The 22,055-nt window shown below is 29.9% G+C and overlaps 4 protein-coding genes across 5 annotated transcripts; 2 read left to right on the top strand and 2 right to left on the bottom strand.

Annotated features, from left to right (window-relative positions):
- The first annotated feature begins 527 nt into the window (after positions 1-527).
- Positions 528-3,000, top strand: LOC106779593 (probable aquaporin TIP5-1). 2 transcript variants are annotated; one of them, XM_014667738.2, is made up of 4 exons: positions 528-780; positions 906-1,091; positions 1,813-2,063; positions 2,458-3,000. In XM_014667738.2, exons 2-4 carry the CDS (start codon positions 956-958, stop codon positions 2,833-2,835), a joined length of 765 nt encoding a protein of 254 aa, XP_014523224.1. In that variant the 5' UTR covers positions 528-780; positions 906-955; the 3' UTR covers positions 2,836-3,000. The 2 variants fall into 2 exon arrangements, with proteins under 2 accessions (XP_014523224.1, XP_022632902.1); XM_022777181.1 differs by lacking the exon at positions 906-1,091 and having other exon boundaries at positions 2,458-2,999.
- Positions 3,001-3,264: 264 nt separating this feature from the next.
- On the bottom strand, positions 3,265-6,966 carry LOC106779396 (polygalacturonase). The gene is made up of 9 exons (XM_014667496.2): positions 6,577-6,966; positions 6,350-6,475; positions 6,012-6,176; positions 5,857-5,883; positions 5,552-5,759; positions 5,379-5,460; positions 5,175-5,283; positions 3,997-4,113; positions 3,265-3,893 (listed from the first exon to the last, which is right to left on the bottom strand). Exons 1-9 carry the CDS (start codon positions 6,823-6,825, stop codon positions 3,672-3,674), a joined length of 1,305 nt encoding a protein of 434 aa, XP_014522982.1. The 5' UTR covers positions 6,826-6,966; the 3' UTR covers positions 3,265-3,671.
- A 3,347-nt stretch (positions 6,967-10,313) lies between these two features.
- On the bottom strand, positions 10,314-11,582 carry LOC106778126 (scarecrow-like protein 3). The gene has a single exon (XM_014666044.1). It carries the CDS (start codon positions 11,580-11,582, stop codon positions 10,314-10,316), a length of 1,269 nt encoding a protein of 422 aa, XP_014521530.1.
- Positions 11,583-15,601: 4,019 nt separating this feature from the next.
- On the top strand, positions 15,602-20,803 carry LOC106778121 (nucleotide pyrophosphatase/phosphodiesterase-like). The gene is made up of 13 exons (XM_014666037.2): positions 15,602-15,936; positions 16,025-16,112; positions 16,865-17,131; positions 17,263-17,371; positions 17,514-17,628; positions 17,891-18,023; positions 18,154-18,341; positions 18,547-18,733; positions 19,228-19,295; positions 19,397-19,487; positions 19,594-19,782; positions 19,902-19,982; positions 20,667-20,803. The coding sequence occupies exons 1-13, from the start codon at positions 15,602-15,604 to the stop codon at positions 20,718-20,720; spliced, it is 1,905 nt and encodes a 634-aa protein (XP_014521523.1). The 3' UTR covers positions 20,721-20,803.
- Positions 20,804-22,055: the final 1,252 nt, after the last annotated feature.

Below are 22,055 nucleotides of genomic sequence, written 5' to 3'. Positions count from 1 at the left end.
TATATTTAAAATTATGAAGTTTTATTCGTAGTTTTAAATTCTATTTGATACATCAAAAAAATTGAAAGTAATTAGATTGGAAAAATTATATTTATTAAAGTTTAAACTAGTCAAAATATATGTTGAATATTGTTTTACGTAGAAAAATTTAGGAAATTATCTAGATAATCTTTACATTTCTCTAATGCTAAAATAAATGAAATTTATGTATCTAATATAATAATAATAATCTTTACATTTACAAGAATGATTAATTTAATTCAAATAAAAAACTGAGACTATAACGAGATCTCTAACTTTTACGCAAAAAATGTGTAATGATTAAACTCAAGTTTAAATACTTTAAACGATAGTTAAAGAAGTTAAAATTAATTATAATACAGTTATAAGATATTAATTAATTATAAAGTAATTTTATCGTCAACCAATGTTAAATTATTTTAGGAACATCTTTCTGAGTAGTTATTATTTTTATTGAATGATAGTCTCAAACACATGAAACATTCTAACTAAATTTTTAAGGAACATGTTTAGTTTTTTTAAATATAAAATAGTTTTAAACTTCAATAACTTAAAATGTAGAAAAGACTTCTCAATATTTTAAAATGTTTACTTTTAGCTGCAGGTTCATTCAATTCAAATAAATATTCCATCCTTTTAGAATGACTAAAAAATCTTAAAAAAAAAACAATTGCACAAATAAATAACATATTACAGTTAATAGCACGAACAGAAGGTTGATCTCAGATAAGGCGCCACATCGGTCGGCAGTTATAGACGGTTAGTTTTTATTTTCAAATGCATACATCGTTTGGAAAACGGCGTGTCTTTTTCTCAAGAAGCATTACCAACTGCATGCTTATTTTTGTAACATGTAACGTAACTTGTTCATTTCTCCGTATCAGTTTTTCTCTTGATACCGTTTTCTCAGTGTCTCTGCCACCTTCAATCACAAATGGCTCCATCTTCTGCCATTGTCACTTCCCGTTTTCATGAATCCATCACTCGCCATGCACTTCGCTCCTATCTCTCTGAGTTCATCTCCACTTTTTTCTACGTCTTTCTCGTCGTTGGCTCTGGAATGTCCTCACGTCAGTACCCTTTTGCCTTTCTTTCCCATAAATACATTTCTAAGTATATGTGTTCTTTCTGTTCATAGGAATTTCAAAAAAAGAAGATAAAAGGGGAACTGGGTCACTTTCTAAATCCACTATGGTGGGCTTTTTTCATGGCATATGTTACGCATGAAAAGGATTCAGGTTGCAAGTTTCATGTTACACAGCAATACGCGTTTCTGCATTGAGCATTCAATTCTTGCAGGGTAGTAAACATCAAACAGTGCAAGAGAATAATTCTCTTTTTAGTGCAAATCAATTTTTTCTTAAGTTAACATGTCCTTATTGTCGTGTTTTTCCATTTAATAGTGATGATTGTAATAAAAAAACCATTCTTGTGTTTTTCTTGTTTTCAAGAAGTATTAGTTTTGTCTGATATAGTTATCTTCTTATAGAATAAACAGTTTCCCGCGTAGCATATATGTCTCTGACATTGGTTACTGTACTTGAATTTCTGCATTTTGTTTGCATGGTTTAATGCTCGTAGAGTGTAAGTCATTTGAAATGCAACAATAAATGTTCATGCAATAAAACATCTTCAAAACTTACACCCCATGAATCCTTTTACTAATGTCCCTCTTCATCTTTTTAGAAAATGGAGCATGCCAAAATCTAACAGGCTTACATCATCTTAACATGAGATTTTTCCTATTTTAATTTTTTGTGATTTGATTTAATGGTGCTGGAGAAATGACAGGGAAGTTGATGCCTGATGCTTCACTGAATCCAACAAGTCTGGTTGTGGTTTCCATTGCAAGTGCTTTTGCTTTGTCTTGTGTTCTGTATAATGCATGGGAGATCTCAGGTGGACACGTCAACCCAGCAGTGACCTTTGCAATGGCAGTGGGAGGTCACGTTAGTGTACCAACTGCACTCTTTTACTGGGTCGCTCAACTTATAGCCTCTGTTATGGCTTGCCTTGTTCTAAGAGGCATTGTTGTTGGCATGGTATATATATTTCTCACCCTTCACATTTCAATTTTCATATTCCTTTGTTTTCAATGTTTCACTTGATTTTTTTAGATTATTTAGTATAATTAGTACATTTGCAATTTAGCCATATCCTTATGTTCGTGTCTGTGTCCTCATAAGTTTTCATAAGCATGAGGTTAACGTAATGATTCCAACTTACCAAATAATATAGAGGTTAAAACTTATCATGTTTCTGTTAGTTTATCAGAACAAGAAAGTGAAATTCTACTAAGAATTGAGTTACCAAAATTACTATCACCTTTATAGATGACTTGGAATTGAATAAGTTTGTAAAACTGTTTTACACTAACATTGAACATGTAAATGTAAGTCTTGTTTGCTCATTTCTCTTCTATTTATGTATTTTCAGCATGTTCCAACCTACACCATTGCAGAAGAGATGACAGGGTTTGGAGCATCAGTGCTAGAGGGTCTTCTGACCTTTGTTTTGGTGTACACAGTGTATGCAGCCAGGGATCCTAGGCGTGTTACACTGGGTTCCAATGGCATACTTGTAGTTGGCTTTGTGGCTGGTGCAGGTGTCTTAGCCGCAGGTCCATTCTCTGGTGGGTCAATGAACCCTGCATGTGCTTTTGGCTCTGCAACCATTGCAGGCTCTTTCAGGAACCAAGCAGTGTATTGGGTTGGACCCTTGATCGGTGCCACTATAGCTGGTCTTCTTTATGACAATGTGCTGTTCCGTTCTCTGCCTCCAGCAGCAGGGCTTTCAGAAGGAATTGGGGTGTAAACTGTAGTTTTATGCAATATAAGATGTAGTGTTCAACTTTTTGTAGTTCTTACTATCATACGTAACTTATCCTATGTTATGTTATAAGTGTTTGTGGAAAATCTGTCATTGCCTTGTTTGTATTAGTAATGGATACATAATTTTCTCCTATATTTATGTAGTGTGTTCTTTTTTTCAATAAATGTTTCTTTAACACCAATATACATATATATATATATATATATATATATATATATATATATATATATATATATATATATATATATTTTAATTATTTTTCCCATCATCATAAAAGTTCTTATATCTGTCACCACTATGAATTTTTTTCTCTGGTCATTGTCTACATGTGAGCCTAAGAGAATTGTAGGCATTGTTTAGATGAATTGAAACAACTTTCAATGGCTTTGTAGACAAGAATACTATTATTGTATGGAACTACTTGAGACTTCCCCAACCTATTTCCAAGGAAGAAGAAATGTTTTCAATTGTTATCCCAAAAGTTGAGAACTGTTTAAAGTTCAAATAGTAGTAGTCTGACATTGGAAACTGGTTGAAGTTAGTTAAGGTAGTTGAAAACAAAAATGAATTCTCAAATCTCATGTAATGGAAGTAGGTAGTTGATATGATTATAACATTGAAGAATGATTCCTTCTTTATTGTATATAGTTACATTCTTTATCCCTTTTGCCCCATTTTCCCCTATATTCACTGCCAAACTATCGTTAAAAGTAGTAGCTGCCAAAAAAGTCAGCTGAGCTAGTCGTCAATTACACCAACCTATATAACCACACTTGAAATTTTTGAACCACTAGCTTTTTCAGGTGTTGAATTTGTTTTCATGGAGTGCATTGAGGAAAAAACTTTCCTCTGTTCACATATCTAACATTTTCACATGTTGCAATGGTGCCACCTCTGCCTTGTGGCTCTAAAATCACATCCTGCAGGTAGATTTGGCTGCATGGGACTGCTCTGCTGCAGTCAAATTTGATAGCCACTTCTGAGGCACTTGTTCCTCTTATGTTTTGGTATAAAACATTGCTTAATTGCACAGCTGAGTCCTGTGTGAAATTTCAACAAACATGTTATGATCATTCACCATACATTTAAGAAAGAAAGAGAGTTGCTCTCCATGAATTTTGATTCAGATTGAAAAATTGTTACCTGCTCTTGACATGGCTTGGTTTGATCACAGTAGTATTGATCTATGATAATGGGATTTGTCACATTTTGCATCATTATGTTCAAAAATTTGATGTTTCTTGCATAACCAGAGCCTCCCTGTGTTGAGATAGAATAAAAGGAATAGGTGTAAAAATTAACATGCAATAAACAAATAATTTCCCACGTAATTATGGGTGGTCTAAATGAATACCATTTTAAGCTTTTAGTGCTTCACTTCAATATTGCGCTCAATGTAAACTAGAATTAAGAATCTCACGTGAAATATGAAAAATTGTTAAAGACTTTGACTTTATTAAAAAGAACAATATTGACCTATGTTGTGTTCAAAGCATTTTTGTGCATCATGCAGTTCCATCAAAAGCAATTGAAAAATTGCGTGTGAAACAAAAAAAATGTCAAAAATTCATAATAAAGCATGACTAAGATCATCTTTGAGCCAATTAGAAAAAAAACTACTTCCAAAAAACATGTTCAATGGTTTGTTAGTTCAAATCAAAGGATGGTCAAGAAGACTAGAGGCAAAAAGGTGGAAATTTCTCAACCTTGGATGCACTATTTGTCAATATTCTTGTATCATTCGTCAACTTCAACGTGTTTTAGCCACCTTATTCCACAAGTTTAGATTCCTCCTTTCAAAAGTTTTATTCTAATTTTTAACCTCATGTAATCTATTTTTCAATCAGTCCATATCCATCTAGATATTAATGGTGGTCCGATGATTATAGCACAATAGATCTAACAAATATCAAATCTTGTCAAGATAAACTTTGGATGACTCAATTTGTTCTTCAATTAGACTTAAACATTCTTCAAACATTAATTTCATTAACATAACTTCTCATTTTTATTTTTAAGCATTGCATAGCATTTACTAATCTTTCAGAGTTTTCATAAGAATCAAGTATTGAAAAACAATTCCGTATTAGTTGGGAAACGACTTAAGATTACTTTAAATCAATCTATATTTTTTTGAGTATTAACTTGTCAATAATAAAATTGTCTTGTAAAGTGATATTAATTTAATAGCTTCAATGATATCGTATCAAATTATTGTATCCAATTTGTCTTATTTCTAGTTAATTAGATATCTCTAACAAAAGTTGTGAAGTGTCTGATAAGTAATAAACTAACTTTCAAATAAAAAAACCAACTTTCACCTGCCAAGTCTTTATTCTCACTCCATTAGTGGTTCCGGTTAAAGTTGCTCTGTTCACAACCACATTGGACACTTCAGCTTCTGATTTATCAGCTCCCAAGCTACCAATGCTACAGAACAAACATTCCATTTCATAGAAAATTTAGTAAAACCAGTCCAAACAACTTGTTTCTGGTATAACATATTCATGTATCTTAAAATTAACCTTATTCCATGTCCAGGGCCGCAGGTGATATCTGTTGCTCGAACGTTTTGTGACCCACTTATTATCGAAATACAATCATCACCTTCAACAAGAAAAAGTTGCAAAATTTAAAACTTTCAACGATAGCCATTTTATTTTTTGTAATTTTTCACACCATTTATTGAGGTTCCTACCTGTCCCAATATGACTATTGCTTATCACAATATTTTGTGTCTCTGCGACATGAATTCCATCAGTATTGGGGCTGTCCCCTGGTGCTCTGATCACCAGATTCGAAGCAATAACATTGAAGCATCCATCAAAGACTAAGTGCATTTGCTGTGCATCTTTGAACATCAGGTTTCTCACTTCCAAATTTTTGCATTGGAAGAAAGTCACAGCCTATGTATCAAAAATTTCCATGAAAAAGTAAGAGTTAGGAATTGCATTTCCTTATATAACTTCATAAAACTTCATAGTATTAAGAATACTGTTTTACCTTTGGTCTTGGTTGGTCGTTGCATGGCTGTTAATAAAAACAAGGAGAGGAAAGAAATCAATGTCAGTGTTCATTATTACAACAACAAAAGCAGTATAATGAAAATTATTGGAAGAGAGACAAGAGAGACAAGAGAGACAAGTTCAGTGACTCACAAGGTTAGTGGTTGCTTTGCAGGAGTTTTGCCACCACTTTTTTCCTTTGCCATCGAATGTGCCACCACCACCAACTCTGAAATTTGAAACACTGTCAAACATAATCCAATGTTGTCTATCTTGGTATGCCGACATCTGAGTCCATGCCTCGATTGTGCCATAGAGCTTACATGTTGAATTCAGACAATAGAAAAATCGGTTTACAATCGATCAGAGATAAAGTTAATTTTCAATATATAAGTGAGTGTAAATGTTAGATTACAAATTGAATTATAAGATTGACTTAAGCTTAAAGTTCATTTCTTAAAGAAAGATTTAAGAAAGAAAATGTATCTGACCATAAAGGCAGTGTTGGGTCGACATGGACCAGAAAATGTGGTTGGCTTAAGACGATAGATCCTATTTCCAGGTACCACAAGGATAGACCCTCTTGAACATGCTTCACTCCATGCCTTTCCAAATGCCTGAAGAGCAAGAAGAAAAGTTGACAGAAGGATGAAAGAGATTGAGAATGAACTAAATTTATTCATGTTTTTTTCTTTTTACTGATAACATGATATGTTACCTCGGAATTATCTCTTCCATCTGCCTTGGCTCCGAAATCATCAACACTAACTGTTCCACGAGGGGCAACTCTATTAGCCCTTGTTATAAGACCAAAATGTTCATGTTTTCTCTTGATGAATCTGCCATAATGCATAGGGTAGTGTTTGTAGTTTGTTTTGTAAAGCGGCTCCTCTATGTAATAGCCATTGCATAAGATTAACGAAGAGAGGACAATGAAAAGTGAAATAGTTGGTGTTTGTGGAAACATTTTGATGTTTCACTTTGTGTTGTGAGAAAGGAACAAACTGAAAGAAGGGAAAAAAACAAGTTTGGAAACTGATAGAGAGATTTTGTAGTGAATGCCAAATGACGAGCTAATGGTGTATACTTATAGACAAAATTAGACCTACTTTTGTAGAGTGGGATTCAATCTTTAGTTGGAAGAAAATTGCACTGTTAAATAAATTAGAGGAATGTTTTTCGTTTATTCTAGATCAATGGATAAGTTCTTTTAATTACTTGGTACATTTTATTCAAAGTATTGCAGTTTGAAACTTCAACAACTACATAAATTATCTTTAAAATGATAGCAGCAATAGGTATATTTTGTATCCTTGATACAAGAAACATTTTTGCTATTGATGTTGAATATTTTAATTATGTATGTGTGAAATGGAAAATTTGCAAAGAAAATTGTAATGAGAATCAGTTAGTTAATTGATGTAATTTTGCCATGATGCAGCACATGCAATCTCTTATGCAGTTTAGAGAACATATGGAACTGGTAACTGTCAACTCAGAGTAAGTTGAATGCTTCTACTTATAAGGAACAAAGACCTTTAATCCAATTTTTATGGGGTCTTTGACTTTTTGTAGTCGTAATAATCTCTCTAATAATCATTAAAAAGTAATATTCTTGACCCAATATTAAGCAATGCTAAATAATTTGAAGCAGATGAGTTTCTGAAAAGGGAAGAGTAGGTGTCATTGTGGCAATGTGAGGATGGGTTGCATGTGATTTTATTTCAGTGAAAATTTGCCATAATGTGTTATGTAAAACAAAGGTATGGAGTACTGATGGTTTTTTTTAGGAAGTACATTACTGAAATATTATATATATATATATATATATATATATATATATATATATATATATATATATATATATATATGTGTGTGTTATGGTTTTAACCTTGTTCTTTTAGGACCAAATATCTATACCTTCAGATATTAGCCTTTTATTAATTGGTGCGCGTGTTCCAACACTCCAAACACTAGAGGAATCCTAAAAGAAAGTTATCAGACGCTTTTCAAGTCAGTAATCTGATTAGAAGTCAAATCTCAATGTAAAAAATAAAAGTAAATTATCATCAATAGTATATATTTATACTTTGACAACATTTTAATACTATCTACGTGTCATTATATGATTGGTTTATGTTGGTGTTTATGATTATTATTATTGATTGATTGTGAAATAATTTTAGACTAATCACATAATAACATGTAAATGATGTTAACATATTGTAAAAAAATATTGTTAAAGTATCATTATCCATATATTTATAGTGTTTTGATCTTGTTTCACATCTGGTTCAATTACTTGTTTCAAACCCAATTACTTCTTTCAGTTCGTCCTTTCTTTTAAGTTAGAAGATACTGGTACCAGATGTCCGAATTAGAATACTCACTCTTCGATGTCCGATATCCTAACATATCTTAGAGTTACAACTCTTATATGGAAGAGTCACACTGTCCTTAGCCCTACCCAATATAAATATCAATATTATTTTCAAGAAAATGTATCTTTAGTAAATTTTTTTGACAACTTTTTTATAATTGTTTATGTAACCGTTTGTGATTGGTCCATTTCAAAAATACAAACCAATAAAATAATGATACATAATTTATTCTCAAAAAGTTGTTAAAATATCATCGTCCTTATTTTTAATTCAAAATCTATTGTGTTTGTGAATTATTTTTATATAATGTTTAATTTTGTATGAGATGAAGCTACCACACACCAAGCCCATAATTTGAACAATCCATAACAACTAGTGGTAATGTGAATTACGTAATAACTTGTGAGCTTATGTTTCTTATATCTTGCACCTGCCCTTCTTGTTAGTTCATGAGTTAGGTTGGTTTGGTTCCAAATTTGGTATACCCCATAACACAACACAATAAATAAATAGTGCAGAGGTTCATCCTGAAAGATTTATACTTTGCAACAACTGAAACAGGGAAAACATGGAATTTAGAAAAAAAAACATATGATAAAGTTTGTAATAAAAGTCGTGTATGTTCGTTGGTGGGTATATGAGTAAGGTATATGGCACCATCTGTTGCGGGAAAACCAAAGAAAATGTTGACAAAAAGCATTGTTTGGCTTTGGATGATTGACTTGGATGAGAAAACATATATACTTCATGTTTTAATAATAACCTACTAAACTGATTAGTGGCGTGACATGAGATTCTTCTCTTACACAGAATCATGCAATAGTAGCCAATACGATGGAACTGACTTTCTCCTATTAAAATTGTAAAATTTCTAAAAATTATAAACTTAATTTTCCTAATATATTGGAAGAATTATATTCAACTAAATTTATGAAGTTGAAGTTATGGAACGTGTTTGCCTTTGTTGGTTTTAGCAGCTAAGCCATTTTTTTGAGGTAATTACTTCTTCCATTCTATCGTTTTCTTCATATACTTCATCACTTCTCTTATCATTTCCGAAATTTAATTTTCAAAATATAATAAACAATCTGAAATTTTCCTTCAGAAATTTGATGGGTGCAGAAGGCTTTAGCCTTTACTCAACCTGCGAAATTTATGTTCGGCCCAAAAGTTTTAGTAGTTAGAATTTTCCAATGAATTTGCTGTCTATGGAGTTGGACTAGTTATATTTGGAATGTATTTTGTTAATTTTTTAAATATATTTTGGATTGGATAATTTAAAATATAATTTTTGAAAATACATTATGGAGTGTAGAATTTAGAATGTATTATTTTTAAAATACATTCTGATTTGAATGTATTTCGAATTTTATAATTTGAAATGTATCTCTAAATCTAATTAATTTAAGCATTTTAAAAAAAAATCATGAAGGGTAAAATGGTCTTTTTACTCCTATGGGGATGCAAGGAGAAAGCATGAAAGTGCAGAAAGAAAACACATCTTAGAACATGTTTGATGCTTTCATGTTGAAACCTTTTGTTGAACACATTAAGAAATTAAGAAATAGGAAAAAGTTATTTTAACAAAATTTTTTAACAATTTTTTATAATGTAGGAGCTTGTAATTGGTCCATTTTATAAACTTTTTAAACATAAATTCAAATAGACCAATAAATATCATTGTTCTAAGAAATAATACCATCACACTATTTTACATTTATTTGAGAGATAATATAAGAATAAAATAATTCTAAAATTATAAAGTTTTATATTCTTTTTTTTAAAAAAGAATAAAAAGTAAATAAAAATAATATTAATGTAAAAAATTTAGATATATTAAAAAATTATTTATCTAGTTAAATAAAGAGTAAGCTTTGAGATATTTACACAATATTTATCCAATAAAAAATTATTTCCATACGACTGTATATATCATTAAAATATTTTAACAAATAAAATTAAAAATACAATCCTTTTAACACACTATTTAACACATTAATCCGTTAAATAATGTGTTTGATAGAATGAATTGGAAAAACAGTTCCTGAATAAACTAAACTAAGGTATATACCTTCTAAAACTTCCATGCAGAAATTGAAAACAGAGGAATTTTCTCCCAACAAATAAACAAGAACTGGTTCTTCTGATGCATGTGATAACCAGGCACATAGCTTTGCAACAACTTTTCAGCAAGCCAAATTCCATTGGAACTAACAGCTGCCGTTCCAAATCCAGCCAATTCAAGCCTTGGAATCCATGTTTCCAGTTTCTCATGCCTCTCCTTTCTCTCAACTCCTTCACATGCAACAATGTTCTTGATCTCTTCACCAAGAAGCATCTTCTCCAATAGGCTTCTCCCTATTAATGTTCTTGAAGCTGAGGCTTCCAAGCAATCAAACAGTGTGCAGTAAAAGCTCAAAGCTTTGAACACCCTCTCTGTCAAACTACCTCCATTAACGTTTGATTCTTGCTCAGTGATCACCATCACTTTGGGTCGGAGCCGCCACAGACCATTCAGAAAACTCTCCATCTTCTGCGATGGACATGGAGAAAAAGGTGAGAGTGCTGAGTCAGGACTTTGATTTATAAGCATCTCAGCAAAAGCCCTCTGAACCTTCATTTTCACCATCTCATCATCATTTGCAGCCAGAAGAGAATGAAGCCGAAGCACGCAGCAAATTGCAAGAGGCTCACCTTTCTTGATGGGCAATGTCTCAGGGTCAAGGCTCTCCAAACTGCTCACAACAGCGTTGAATTTGAAATGGAAGTTCAACCTTTCAGCTTCAACTTTCAGACGCAACTCCATTTCTTCTAACACTTCCTTCTTCTCGTGTATGGCCGTGACAGTAATCTTCAGATACGGTGTGTTTGTTACATGCTCTCTCAAACCCTGCATGAGATTACTCCACTGATCAGCGTTGGATGGACTGAGATCAAGCACGTTGATCGCTGTTTCCCCTTGCATGGCTTCTATAATGGTCTGATTTGTGATCGTGTGTGCGATCTTTAAGAAGGGGTAGAAATCAAAGAACAGATGATTCAGAAGTTGTTGTTCAGGAGTTGATAATGCTCTCACCAAGCGGAGAACTTTAGGTACACCACGCAGATTTTTTGCCAATTGGCAATGTGCTAGTGCCTCAGTGAAATAAGTAGCAACGCGTTGCATTGAATCACCATCTGGGGAAGCAAGGTGAGAGAGATCGTAGAGTGCAGTATCTGCATCAATGAAGTTTCCTGATTCAGTAAAACTGGCACACTCGTTGAGAAGTTGGATTATTTTTATGCCATCTTCATCCCAGTCTTTCGATCCCTGCAAGTGGTACTGTGAACCTGACATATACATCACGAACAATAATCAAATTTCTTAAGATGATTTTTTTATGAACAAATTTGACTGTAAGAAAACCGAATAACCAAATGTGTACTTAAATAGAGTGATCGTGTGCTACACTGCTGCATAGCTTGGATTGCATGCAATAGCCCCAGTAAAGTTGCTCATCCAAGTTTTTTCACTGCTTTCTTCAATCCATCTGAGAACGTAGATGAGCAATTCTTACTTAGACTTTTGGTTTGGAGTAATGATCGTAAGAGGTCTGTGTAAGGATTATAATGTTAAGCTTTATAGCGTATGAATCTTTGACATGATCGGTTTTCTGCATTAAGATGGAGACAAACGAAAAAGATTGATTTTGTCATTGTAATTTGTACACATCTTTTGTCTGCCACCATAGATTCTGAGATTTCTAACCACAATTTATTATTTTACTCTTTCCAAAAAATTTAAACTGTTATTATTATAATTTTTGCAGGCCAAACTGAGAGTATCTTGATTCCATGTTCAAAAACAATTCATCAATGATGCATAGAACAAACGAAACACATGACATGCTTAGAACATAGTTCATCGCGATGAGGGGACACCAATCGCCATAAACATTCTTAAATGTTTCGGAAAACGTCAATGTCGTACTGCGCTCTCAGACACAAAGCGAACGGAACAAAGATTTGTTTGCAAACCACGTTTTTGTCTCACTCGTCGTCGGTCTCGGAGAGAAAGAACGCGCGCCCGCCAGAAAAAAAAAAAGAAATTTATTTTAACAACTATTTTTAACCATTTTTTTTAGGATTTAGGACTGTGAGTGTTTCGTTTTAATTTTTTTTTAATATATATTTAATCAGATTAATAAAATAATGATACATGTTTTATTATTAAAAAATATTAAAAAAATATCAAAATATCAAGATCTAAATAAAAAAACATCTTAACCCCGACCCATTAATAATTATTATGAAATATATAACTTTAATTATTATTTTTAAATATTATACGAATCTTATTAGTGCCAACTAAAAAATATAAAATAATGTCTAACTAAATACATCATATAAGTTTTCTAAAAAAATATTATATATGTGTATAAAATTTCTTTTTATAAATTTGTTTCTTTCGGAGATCAATATCAATTTGTGTATTTTTATTTTTATTTTTTTAATTTCTTACATCTTCCTGTGTTTCAATTTTTCTTTGGGGAAGCTTCATCTTGAACATTACACTTTTTCTTTATTGCCATAACCATGACAAGATGAAACTCAATTAGTGTAATTTTTCTTAAAGATAAGTTTTTTGTTATTTTTTTCTCTTAACCTTAACTGCAATACCTATGTGTTGGAGAAAAGCAATGCTAAAGTGTGGGAGATTCCAAGGATTTGGAGATTGTTGTTTTTTCTGTTTAGACGTCAAAACTTGCCTCAAAAATATAAATTTATTATTTGTAGAAAACAAAAAACATGAAGAACAAACCTAATTCCTTTTCCAAACATTACCAAACAAAAAATACCAACATTTGAATAGACTATGCACATATCTAATTGGATAAACGTATAAGTAGTTTTATACGAAAGACAATGATATTTTGACAACTCTTTTTTAACAACTTTTTTATAACAAGGACCCGTGTGATCATTTTATTTATCTGTTTGAATTTTGTTTAAAAAAATATTTGAAACGGACCAATCATACACTGCCACGTATGCATTGTAAAAAAATTAAAAAAAAAATTGTTAAAAAGACTTTTTCCTTATACGAAATAAAAAAAAAAAGTAAAAATAAAATAGTGTTGGACATTAACCCTATGTAATTTGAGAATGCAAGCAATATTTAATCAAAGAATAAATGGAAATATATACTAATATCTTATTTTCATATTTTAATCAACTTGAAATTTTAATTTCTCTAATTTTAATACCTAATACTTATCTTTTACTTAAATGCATTTATGTCTCTTAAATTTATACCATTAATGTTATAATTGATTTTTTACATTATGTGTTATAATATTATGAAAGTTGTAATTTTTAAAATTAATTTATTGAACAAAAGAGAAACAAAAAGGACAAAATATTTTGAAGAGCTCCTCAATTATAGAATATTTTTAAATGTTCATTTTAACATGCTATCTTTGGTTGTCTTTAATTATTATTAAAATAAAAAGTAAAATAATTAAAAGCAATATTTTTTATTTTACATTTTGCGTTTATTGTTTTCACTTTAGAAATCGTTCACGAGTACGAACAAATGAATATGTATGAATTCAAACACATATAATTGTAAGAAATATTATTTTCTTTTGAATTTACTCAAAATTTAAAATATAAATATTGAAAACAAAATATTTTTCATTTTTACAAATTATAAATACAAGAAATAAGTGTTCAAGTTCTAACACTTTTACTTATGAATATATTATTTCGTTTTGAATTTAATTATTCTTAATGTATAAAATAGTGAAAATAAAATATTTTTATTTAATGTTTTTAATATGTTATTTAAAAAAGAGTGTTTATACTTAGAATAAATGAAGTGAATTCAAATAGGTTTAATTGTTAAACTGTTAGTTAAATGTTGACTTTTAAACATTATAGTTATTACTTATGATATGAAAAATAGACAATCTGTTTACAATAGTTGACAAAACATTACTTTGTTAATTGAGTACTAGACTATTTTTTTTATAAAATAAATACATAATTTTTACATCTACAATTATATCAAGCTTTTTTGAAATTTTAATTTTGATAAATAAATAAAATCTTACTAATATAGTACTCATGAAAACAAAAACAAAAATTATTTCTGTTCCTATTTAGGCTAAAGGGCTGAAGTTTTTTCGAAAAAACAATAGAAAGAAAAGCAGTTTACTTTTGTAAATTTTATAATAATTTATATTTGAAACAATCAAATAAGAAAAATCCATTAGCATTAAATAAAATATAATAAAAATTTATTCTTTTATTTTGACATAATAAATAATTAAAAAATAAAATATAATAAATATTTATTCTTTTATTCTGACATAATAAATAATTAAAACATGTAAATATAAAGACTAATTAAATAATAAATTAAATTAAATAATCAGTTTAAAGTGTGTTTAATTTTAATATATGATATTTAAAACATAAAATTTTATAAATTATTTTTAAATGTATTTTAAAAATTAATTAAAAATAAAATATGATTACTCGGATTTGGATCGAAATTAGATCAAAGGTCTATCTCTTAAAATAAAGAGGTTTCTTTTATTAATTGTCAACATTATATTAACATTTTAATAAAAAACTTGAAAGAGTTTGATGAATAATTTAATACAACACTTATTTATAGAAATCATTCAAAAATTACATAACAATACTTAAATTATTAATCTCGATTCTTTGTTCGAAACATTATTTTACTATAAATTAATCAGTTTAAAGTGTGTTTATTTTTAATATATGATATTTAAAACATAAATTTTTATGAATTATTTTTAAATTTATTTTACAAATTAATTAAAAGTAAAATATGATTACTCAGATCGAAATTAGACCAAAGGTCTATCCTTGAAATAAAGGGATAGGTTTCTTTTATTTAATATTACATTAATTATTAATTGTCAATGAATATGATATTTTAATAAAAAAAACTTGAAAGAATTTGGATGAATAATTTAATACAACACATGAATTTTGTAGACATCATTGAAAGACCACATAACAATACTTAGATTATTAATCTCATTCCTTATTCGAAACATTATTTTACTATAAATTTTTATAATACTTTTCATTGTATTAATCTAAACAACTTAATTTCTTTTACTTTATTTTTCTTTCCTTTCATTTATTTTCTACTCCTTCTAATTCCATCATATCACAACCCAACTTACAATCATTACAACCCATTAACAGCAAAAAACTAAGATTTTCAGTATAAAAAGCAACCATTTCTGACTAAGCTAGCAATTCCAAAGACCGAAAACTGAAAACAATTAATATTCAGAGAAAACGTTCTGTTGAATGTCTTCTCATTCTCTTTCTTCCATGGAATCTTGTAAAGTTCTCAAATATGTATCAGTTTTGCTGATTTTTCTCCTTAGCCTTCATTTTTCAACCTCTGAAACTCTCAGTCCCTCACTTTTGCACCGTGTGATTACTGACACCAAAGTCCTACACAGCAATTTCACTGCTATATCAGAATTCAGAACGATAAACAGAAAAATTCTGGCTGACTGTTCTGCTTCAAATCCCTTTATCCGTGTGAATGTGACCTCAAATTCAAGCCTATCAGATGATGGATTCGTGACAGTCACAGTCACCGGAGTTTCCAAGCCTTCAGACAATGATTGGGTTGCCATGATCTCACCTTCCAATTCTGAGTAAGAAATTTCAGTCACATGCAATTCTGAACTTTTCACATTCATTCTTAAACTATATTTCCAGCACTAACAAGTTTTTCTGTTTCAGTGTTTCATCTTGTGTTCTAACAGAGTTTTTCTATCTGCAAACTGGTGATACAGCCAAACTTCCTTTGCTTTGCCACTATCCTATCAAGGTATATACTATATAGTATTGTTCTTTTGCTTTCAATTGTTTTAACCCTCCACATTATTCCTACCATATTCATTTCAGAGAAACTGCTAATTTTTAATATTATCTTTTGTTAAGCTTTTAAAATATAATTAAAAAAAGTCCTCAATATGTTTTAAAACGTCAAAATTAACTAATGTATTTTGAAAGTTCACTAAAAAGGTAATATTTAAAAAATTATTAAAAAATTTGGACTGAACAAGTCATTGTTAAAAATTTTTACAATATTAAAATATATATTTTTTAAAAATTTGTTTAATTAATAATATGGTTTTTATATTTAATACTTTCATTTAATAGTATTAACTTTTTCTTAAACCACCTTAAAATGTTATGCTTAATCATGTACTTATTATTCTCATTTAATTGATTTAATTGTTGTGGCCCTTCCATTAATAGGCATTAACTTGCAATATGTTTCAAAAGTACAAGACGATAAAATTTTGACACGTGACGTTATTATTTTTAATTTTAAGTAAAACTCAATTAAATAAAAAATAAATATTAGCACTTCCCGAGGTTGACTAATTCAAATTAAACGGACCAAGGAAAAAGAGTTGACAATGGTTTTTCATAAATTATAAACATTTATGAAAAAAAGTCAACTTCAATGTTTCATTAATGGCAAGCATAGAGACGCTCTTTCTTCTCGAACGATGAGTTCATGAAAATATGATATACATTGTTCTAATAATAAATGATTGAACGAAAACGCAGGCACAGTACATGAGCAAAGATCCAAATTACCTCAGTTGCAAAAACAAAGAATGCAAGAAATATCAAAATGGAACATGCGTTACCTCAACGTGCAGTGGTTCAATACAGTTTCATGTCGTGAATATCAGAAGTGATATTGAGTTTGTGTTCTTCTCTGGTGGATTCCTGAAACCCTGCCTTGTGGGAAGGTCCAAGCCTCTGAGTTTTTCTAATCCCAAGACTCCTCTCTATGGACATCTCTCAAGCATAGATTCATCTGGAACATCGGTAAATACCACATTACCATATATAAACTAAAATTAAAGTCAATTGTTCGGTTTATGAGATTAATGTTAGATTTTCTTCTATGGATAATCTTTAATCCTTATTAAATCGTTTGGTTAAATTTGGTGTTGCAGATGAGACTAACATGGGTTAGTGGAGAAATGAAGCCTCAACAAATCCAATATGCAAATGGAAAAACAGTTACTTCAACAGTTACTACATTTTCAAAAGCTGATATGTGCAGTGAGTGATAGATTTACTTTAGTCTTGTTTTATATATGCTTTCCCATACAGTTTAATTTGAAGCATCACCACCATAATTTCAGAGAATTCAACTTTTCTAACAGTTTTACCATAATTTTTCGTTTCCATTTGAAATTAATAGGTTCAGTGGTTCCTAGTCCTGCTAAGGATTTCGGATGGCATGATCCAGGGTACATTCATTCAGCAGTAATGACTGGCCTTGCCCCTTCAAGCAAATTCCCATACAGATATGGAAGGTATGAACTTTATGGGATAAATTGAGGTTGTGATTTGAGAAAGACTGTATTCTGCATTTTAGATGAATTAATAGTCTGAATCATTAAAAAATGTTTTTAAACTGAATCTCTTGAAATAGTATAAAAAGTCATTGACTAGCAGGCTACTTGAGGAATACTATGGAATATATACATGAACATCTAGAATTTGTATTTGTAAGTTTTTCAAGAAATGAGATTTAGCTTATTAGATAAGTTGTTTTTTCTTCTGCCTATGGTCCAGTAACGCTGTTGGTTGGAGTAAGCAAATCATGTTGAAAACTCCACCAGTTGGAGGATCAAATGAGCTCAGATTCATTGCATTTGGTGATATGGGAAAGACTCCTCTTGATGCCTCAGAAGAACACTACATTCAGGTAAATTGCTGCTTGAAATTTATTAACATTTATATTTTAGATTCATATTGAGATAGGCCGCTATGATTTGCTTGTGGTGAAAGGTTAAGGTATTTTGTATTGAGCAGCTGTTGTTTTGTTTTTCAAACAGCCAGGAGCACTTTCTGTGATTAAAGCCATAGCCAAGGATGTAGATTCCAAGAATATAGATTCAATCTTTCACATTGGAGATATAAGCTATGCAACAGGTTTTCTTGCAGAATGGGAATTCTTCTTTCACCTTATCAACCCAGTAGCTTCCAGAATTTCTTATATGACAGCAATAGGGAACCATGAGAGGTATGCCCTCCACATGAATGATAAAAGTTCCCTTAAAATCATTACTTAATTTCCTGTAAAATTATGGATTTCTTAGCACTTCAAGTTTAATGCACGTTATTGATTTGTTTATATACACCTAATTGAATAACAAGCATTGTAGATTTATGGAAAAGAGGAAAAACAATGTTATGGCATCATTTCTGAACTCCCTTTTTGTCCTCAGGGATTATATAAATTCAGGTTCAAAGTATATCACTCCTGACTCTGGTGGGGAATGTGGTGTACCTTATGAAACATACTTTCCAATGCCAACTTCAGCAAAGGATAAGCCTTGGTACTCTATTGAGCAGGGAAGTGTTCATTTCACAGTAATATCAACTGAGCATGACTGGTCAAAGAATTCTGAGCAGGTAGAATGAGTGGAGTCACTGTTCTGTTTTTTATTGTTAGAAGTCTCACGTCAATTAAAGATAAGATTAATTTAAAGTCGATTAAAGATAAGATCAATTTAAAGTATATAAGTAGGTGCAAACTTCATCTTGCATGTCAGTTTTGTGAGGTTGAGTTAGACTTAAAGTTCACCTCTTAACATGATATCAAAGTTAGGTTAGAGTCTATTCTAGTAATATTTGTTGTTTGTTGGACATATTGTTTCACCCACTATCGAATCATCCCTTAATACCTATCTCATGCTTGAGATGTATATACCTCCGCGTGACGGGGTGTTAGAAGTCTCATGTTGACTAGAGATAAGGTAAATTTAAAGTATATAAGTGAGTCAAATCTCACCTTCCAAACCGATTTTGTGAAGTTGAATTAATTTTGAAGTCTATTTCTTTAACACTTGTACTTATACTTCAACTAAACAGTTACATAATAATATGTGTAACTTCACCTATTGCAGTATGAGTGGATGCGAAAGGACATGGCATCAGTTAATCGACAGAAAACTCCTTGGCTAATCTTCACAGGGTAAGTAATTTGTGCACATTTCTACAGAATTGGTTGTTCCAACTTCATGACATTATTGGATCCATCTTTTAAGCATATATGCATGACATGTTCATCTGCAGACATAGACCGATGTACACCTCTAGCCACTCATTTTTGTATTCTGGTAGCAAGTTTATTGACACCGTGGAGCCATTGATGTTTCAAAATAAGGTTAGCAAATCAAGCCCCATAGATTTTGTATACACTTCATTGACTTTCGCATTGACATTGACAAGACATTGTTGTAACAATTCACCATATTCTGCAAATGAAACAGGTTGACTTGGCTCTCTTCGGCCACATACATAATTACGAGAGAACTTGTTCTGTATTTCAAAATGAATGTAAAGCTTTGCCTACAAAAGATAAAAATGGAGTAGACAAATATGATGGCAGAAATTACAGTGCCCCTGTGCAAGTTGTTATTGGCATGGCTGGCTTTACTTTAGACAAATTTTCAACTAATGTGATTATTTCTTCGACATATTCTTTCCTTCTCAATCCTCTATACACATATCTATGTTCAGGACTGTGCTTCTCAGTTTTAACAAAGCAGTCAAAATTCATGTTTTCTTGCATCTACAGGATAAGAGTTGGAGCCTGAAAAGGATTTCAGAATTTGGTTATTTAAGAGTATATGCTACAAGGAATGATTTAAACGTGGAGGTTAGTATTTTACATAGAATAATTATAAGTCCCTCACAAAGCAATTGGATGGTATTTTAAGAGAGGATTAATTGGAAATGATATAATTTAACACTCATGAGATATTAATCCACTCAACAAAAAGGACTGATATCATCTTTGACTAAAAATCTTAAAATAATAAATTTAGGAATCTTTATTTATGGTAATACTTACATTTATATTTAGATTTATACTATAACAATAATTCATAACAGAACTCACTCTTCAAATGTGTGGAAAATTTTTCATTTAACTTGTCTCAATTATTGTAATTAGAGTTTCAAACATAAATCTAAGTTCTATATTAAATAAAAATGAAAAAGTAAAGTAACATATAAAAGTAATATATTATTTTAAAGTTTTAGATAAAAAATAATATCAATCTCTTGTCTGATTAAACTCATATTTCATTAATATTGTATTAATATTGTATATCTTTAGTGAACCTACTTTTCCGTAAACTCAACACCTCATTTTATTTTTATGCAAATTATCAAATTTCATAATAATTCAACACTGGTTATGTTTCCTTCATTTGTCAACTTCAAAATTTTTACACTTTCCAAGCATATTTTTGTGTCTCTAATGAGGTTTCTAATTTTGAATATTTGGAAGAAGCTTAGTAAATTCAAATTATATTGACTATTATCTACTTTATTGTAGTTTGTCGTCTCAAATACATCACAAGTTAAGGATAGTTTCCGAATTACAAAGTGACACATCTCTCAAGAGTAGAGGGTATATTATAGACAAAGAGCATAAAAAAAACACAAGCAGGTGTTATTGAAAGGTAACTAGATCTAAACATAGGAACAACTTTTCACTCTTTATAGTGTAATAATAGTAAGTTCTAATAATCATTGTAAGAATTACAGAATATCATATAATTATAATAAACAATGCTAGCAAAAGGACTTTGATTATTTCGTTGTAGCTTATAATGAGCATTTAACATTGCTTGAGTACTCTTACCATTTGCCTCCATAAGGAATTCATCATTCATGTTCAAGGCATTATAAGAAAGTGTAAATAGATACCAAGATTTTAATTGAGGAAATATATTGAAAATATAATAATATTTACAAAATAAATAAGTGTTTTATAGTCTTCATAATTCTTATTCAATTTAAATTGACTTTTTTTTATATATTAATAAAGAAATTTCTTGATCCATCATATCTTATCTAGTGGTTTTGTTTAGATTATTAGAATATATTAATTTGGTCCAACTAATCTTTTTATTTAAAAGTTAATTTTAAATTAAATTAAAAAGTTATAAAATGTTTCACATATATTATTTATTTATAGCTTAGAAACCCATTTTAAACTACGCATTATTTGATAATTTAAAATTTTTAACTTTGTTTATCTTGTCCAGCAAATAAGGTACATGTATAAAAACTAAAACATTAGTACAAAATTAATTTAATTTTTTTTAATGGTAATAGAAATAAACAAAAAGATATTAAAATCACTTTTTTAAAACTTTTGACTTTTAAAAATGTAAATATTGATTTAGTAGTAAAATATTTTAGACGATTTTCAAATTATAAATAAAATATTGATTAAATACATTTAATATTAATTATAAACTATACAAATATTATAATTATTGTTTAATTGTAATCAGACGATTTTCAAATTATATATAAAATATTGATTATATACATTTAATACTGACTATAAACTATAAAAATATTGAAACTATTGTTTAATTATATTTTGAAAGATAAAAACTTTAATACAAAACGTCTTTAATATAAGGTAAAAAATAATAAATAAAGTAATAAGATCTCATTGTGTTATGTGTTTATTAAATACTAGTTTATATAGGTCACTCGACAACAAATTTAACACCATACACAGCAATTAAAGATAAGAGACTCAATTTTACATTAAAAAAAATTAATTAAGACAAAAAAAAATATAATGATATATTATTTGATACGAATATGCAAGGGAACTCGAAAATATAATTATATACCTCCATAGTAATATCATAACATAATTAAAATATAAGAATAAAACAAAAATAATATAAATATACGTAAA

The sequence above is a fragment of the Vigna radiata genome, chromosome 2 (genome assembly GCF_000741045.1).
Source record: "Vigna radiata var. radiata cultivar VC1973A chromosome 2, Vradiata_ver6, whole genome shotgun sequence".
NCBI lineage: Eukaryota > Viridiplantae > Streptophyta > Magnoliopsida > Fabales > Fabaceae > Vigna > Vigna radiata.
Note: the sequence above shows the minus strand (reverse complement) of the source record. Positions and strands in the feature narration are given on the sequence as shown.

Bases quoted from the DNA above. Each gene is read 5' to 3' on its own strand.
- LOC106778121 (XM_014666037.2), top strand. From the start codon at position 15,602: ATGGAATCTTGTAAAGTTCTCAAATATGTATCAGTTTTGCTGATTTTT. The intron at 18,024-18,153 runs GTAAATTGCTGC...TTTTTCAAACAG, and splicing joins CAGAAGAACACTACATTCAG to CCAGGAGCACTTTCTGTGAT. The intron at 19,983-20,666 runs GTTAGTATTTTA...ACTTTATTGTAG, and splicing joins GGAATGATTTAAACGTGGAG to TTTGTCGTCTCAAATACATC.
- LOC106779593 (XM_014667738.2), top strand. From the start codon at position 956: ATGGCTCCATCTTCTGCCATTGTCACTTCCCGTTTTCATGAATCCATC. The intron at 1,092-1,812 runs GTCAGTACCCTT...GAGAAATGACAG, and splicing joins TGGCTCTGGAATGTCCTCAC to GGAAGTTGATGCCTGATGCT. The intron at 2,064-2,457 runs GTATATATATTT...ATGTATTTTCAG, and splicing joins GAGGCATTGTTGTTGGCATG to CATGTTCCAACCTACACCAT.
- LOC106779396 (XM_014667496.2), bottom strand. From the start codon at position 6,825: ATGTTTCCACAAACACCAACTATTTCACTTTTCATTGTCCTCTCTTCG. The intron at 5,760-5,856 runs GTAAAACAGTAT...TTTGATACATAG, and splicing joins ACGACCAACCAAGACCAAAG to GCTGTGACTTTCTTCCAATG. The intron at 4,114-5,174 runs GTGAAAGTTGGT...ATCTCAACACAG, and splicing joins TGAGAATAAAGACTTGGCAG to GGAGGCTCTGGTTATGCAAG.
- LOC106778126 (XM_014666044.1), bottom strand. From the start codon at position 11,582: ATGTATATGTCAGGTTCACAGTACCACTTGCAGGGATCGAAAGACTGG.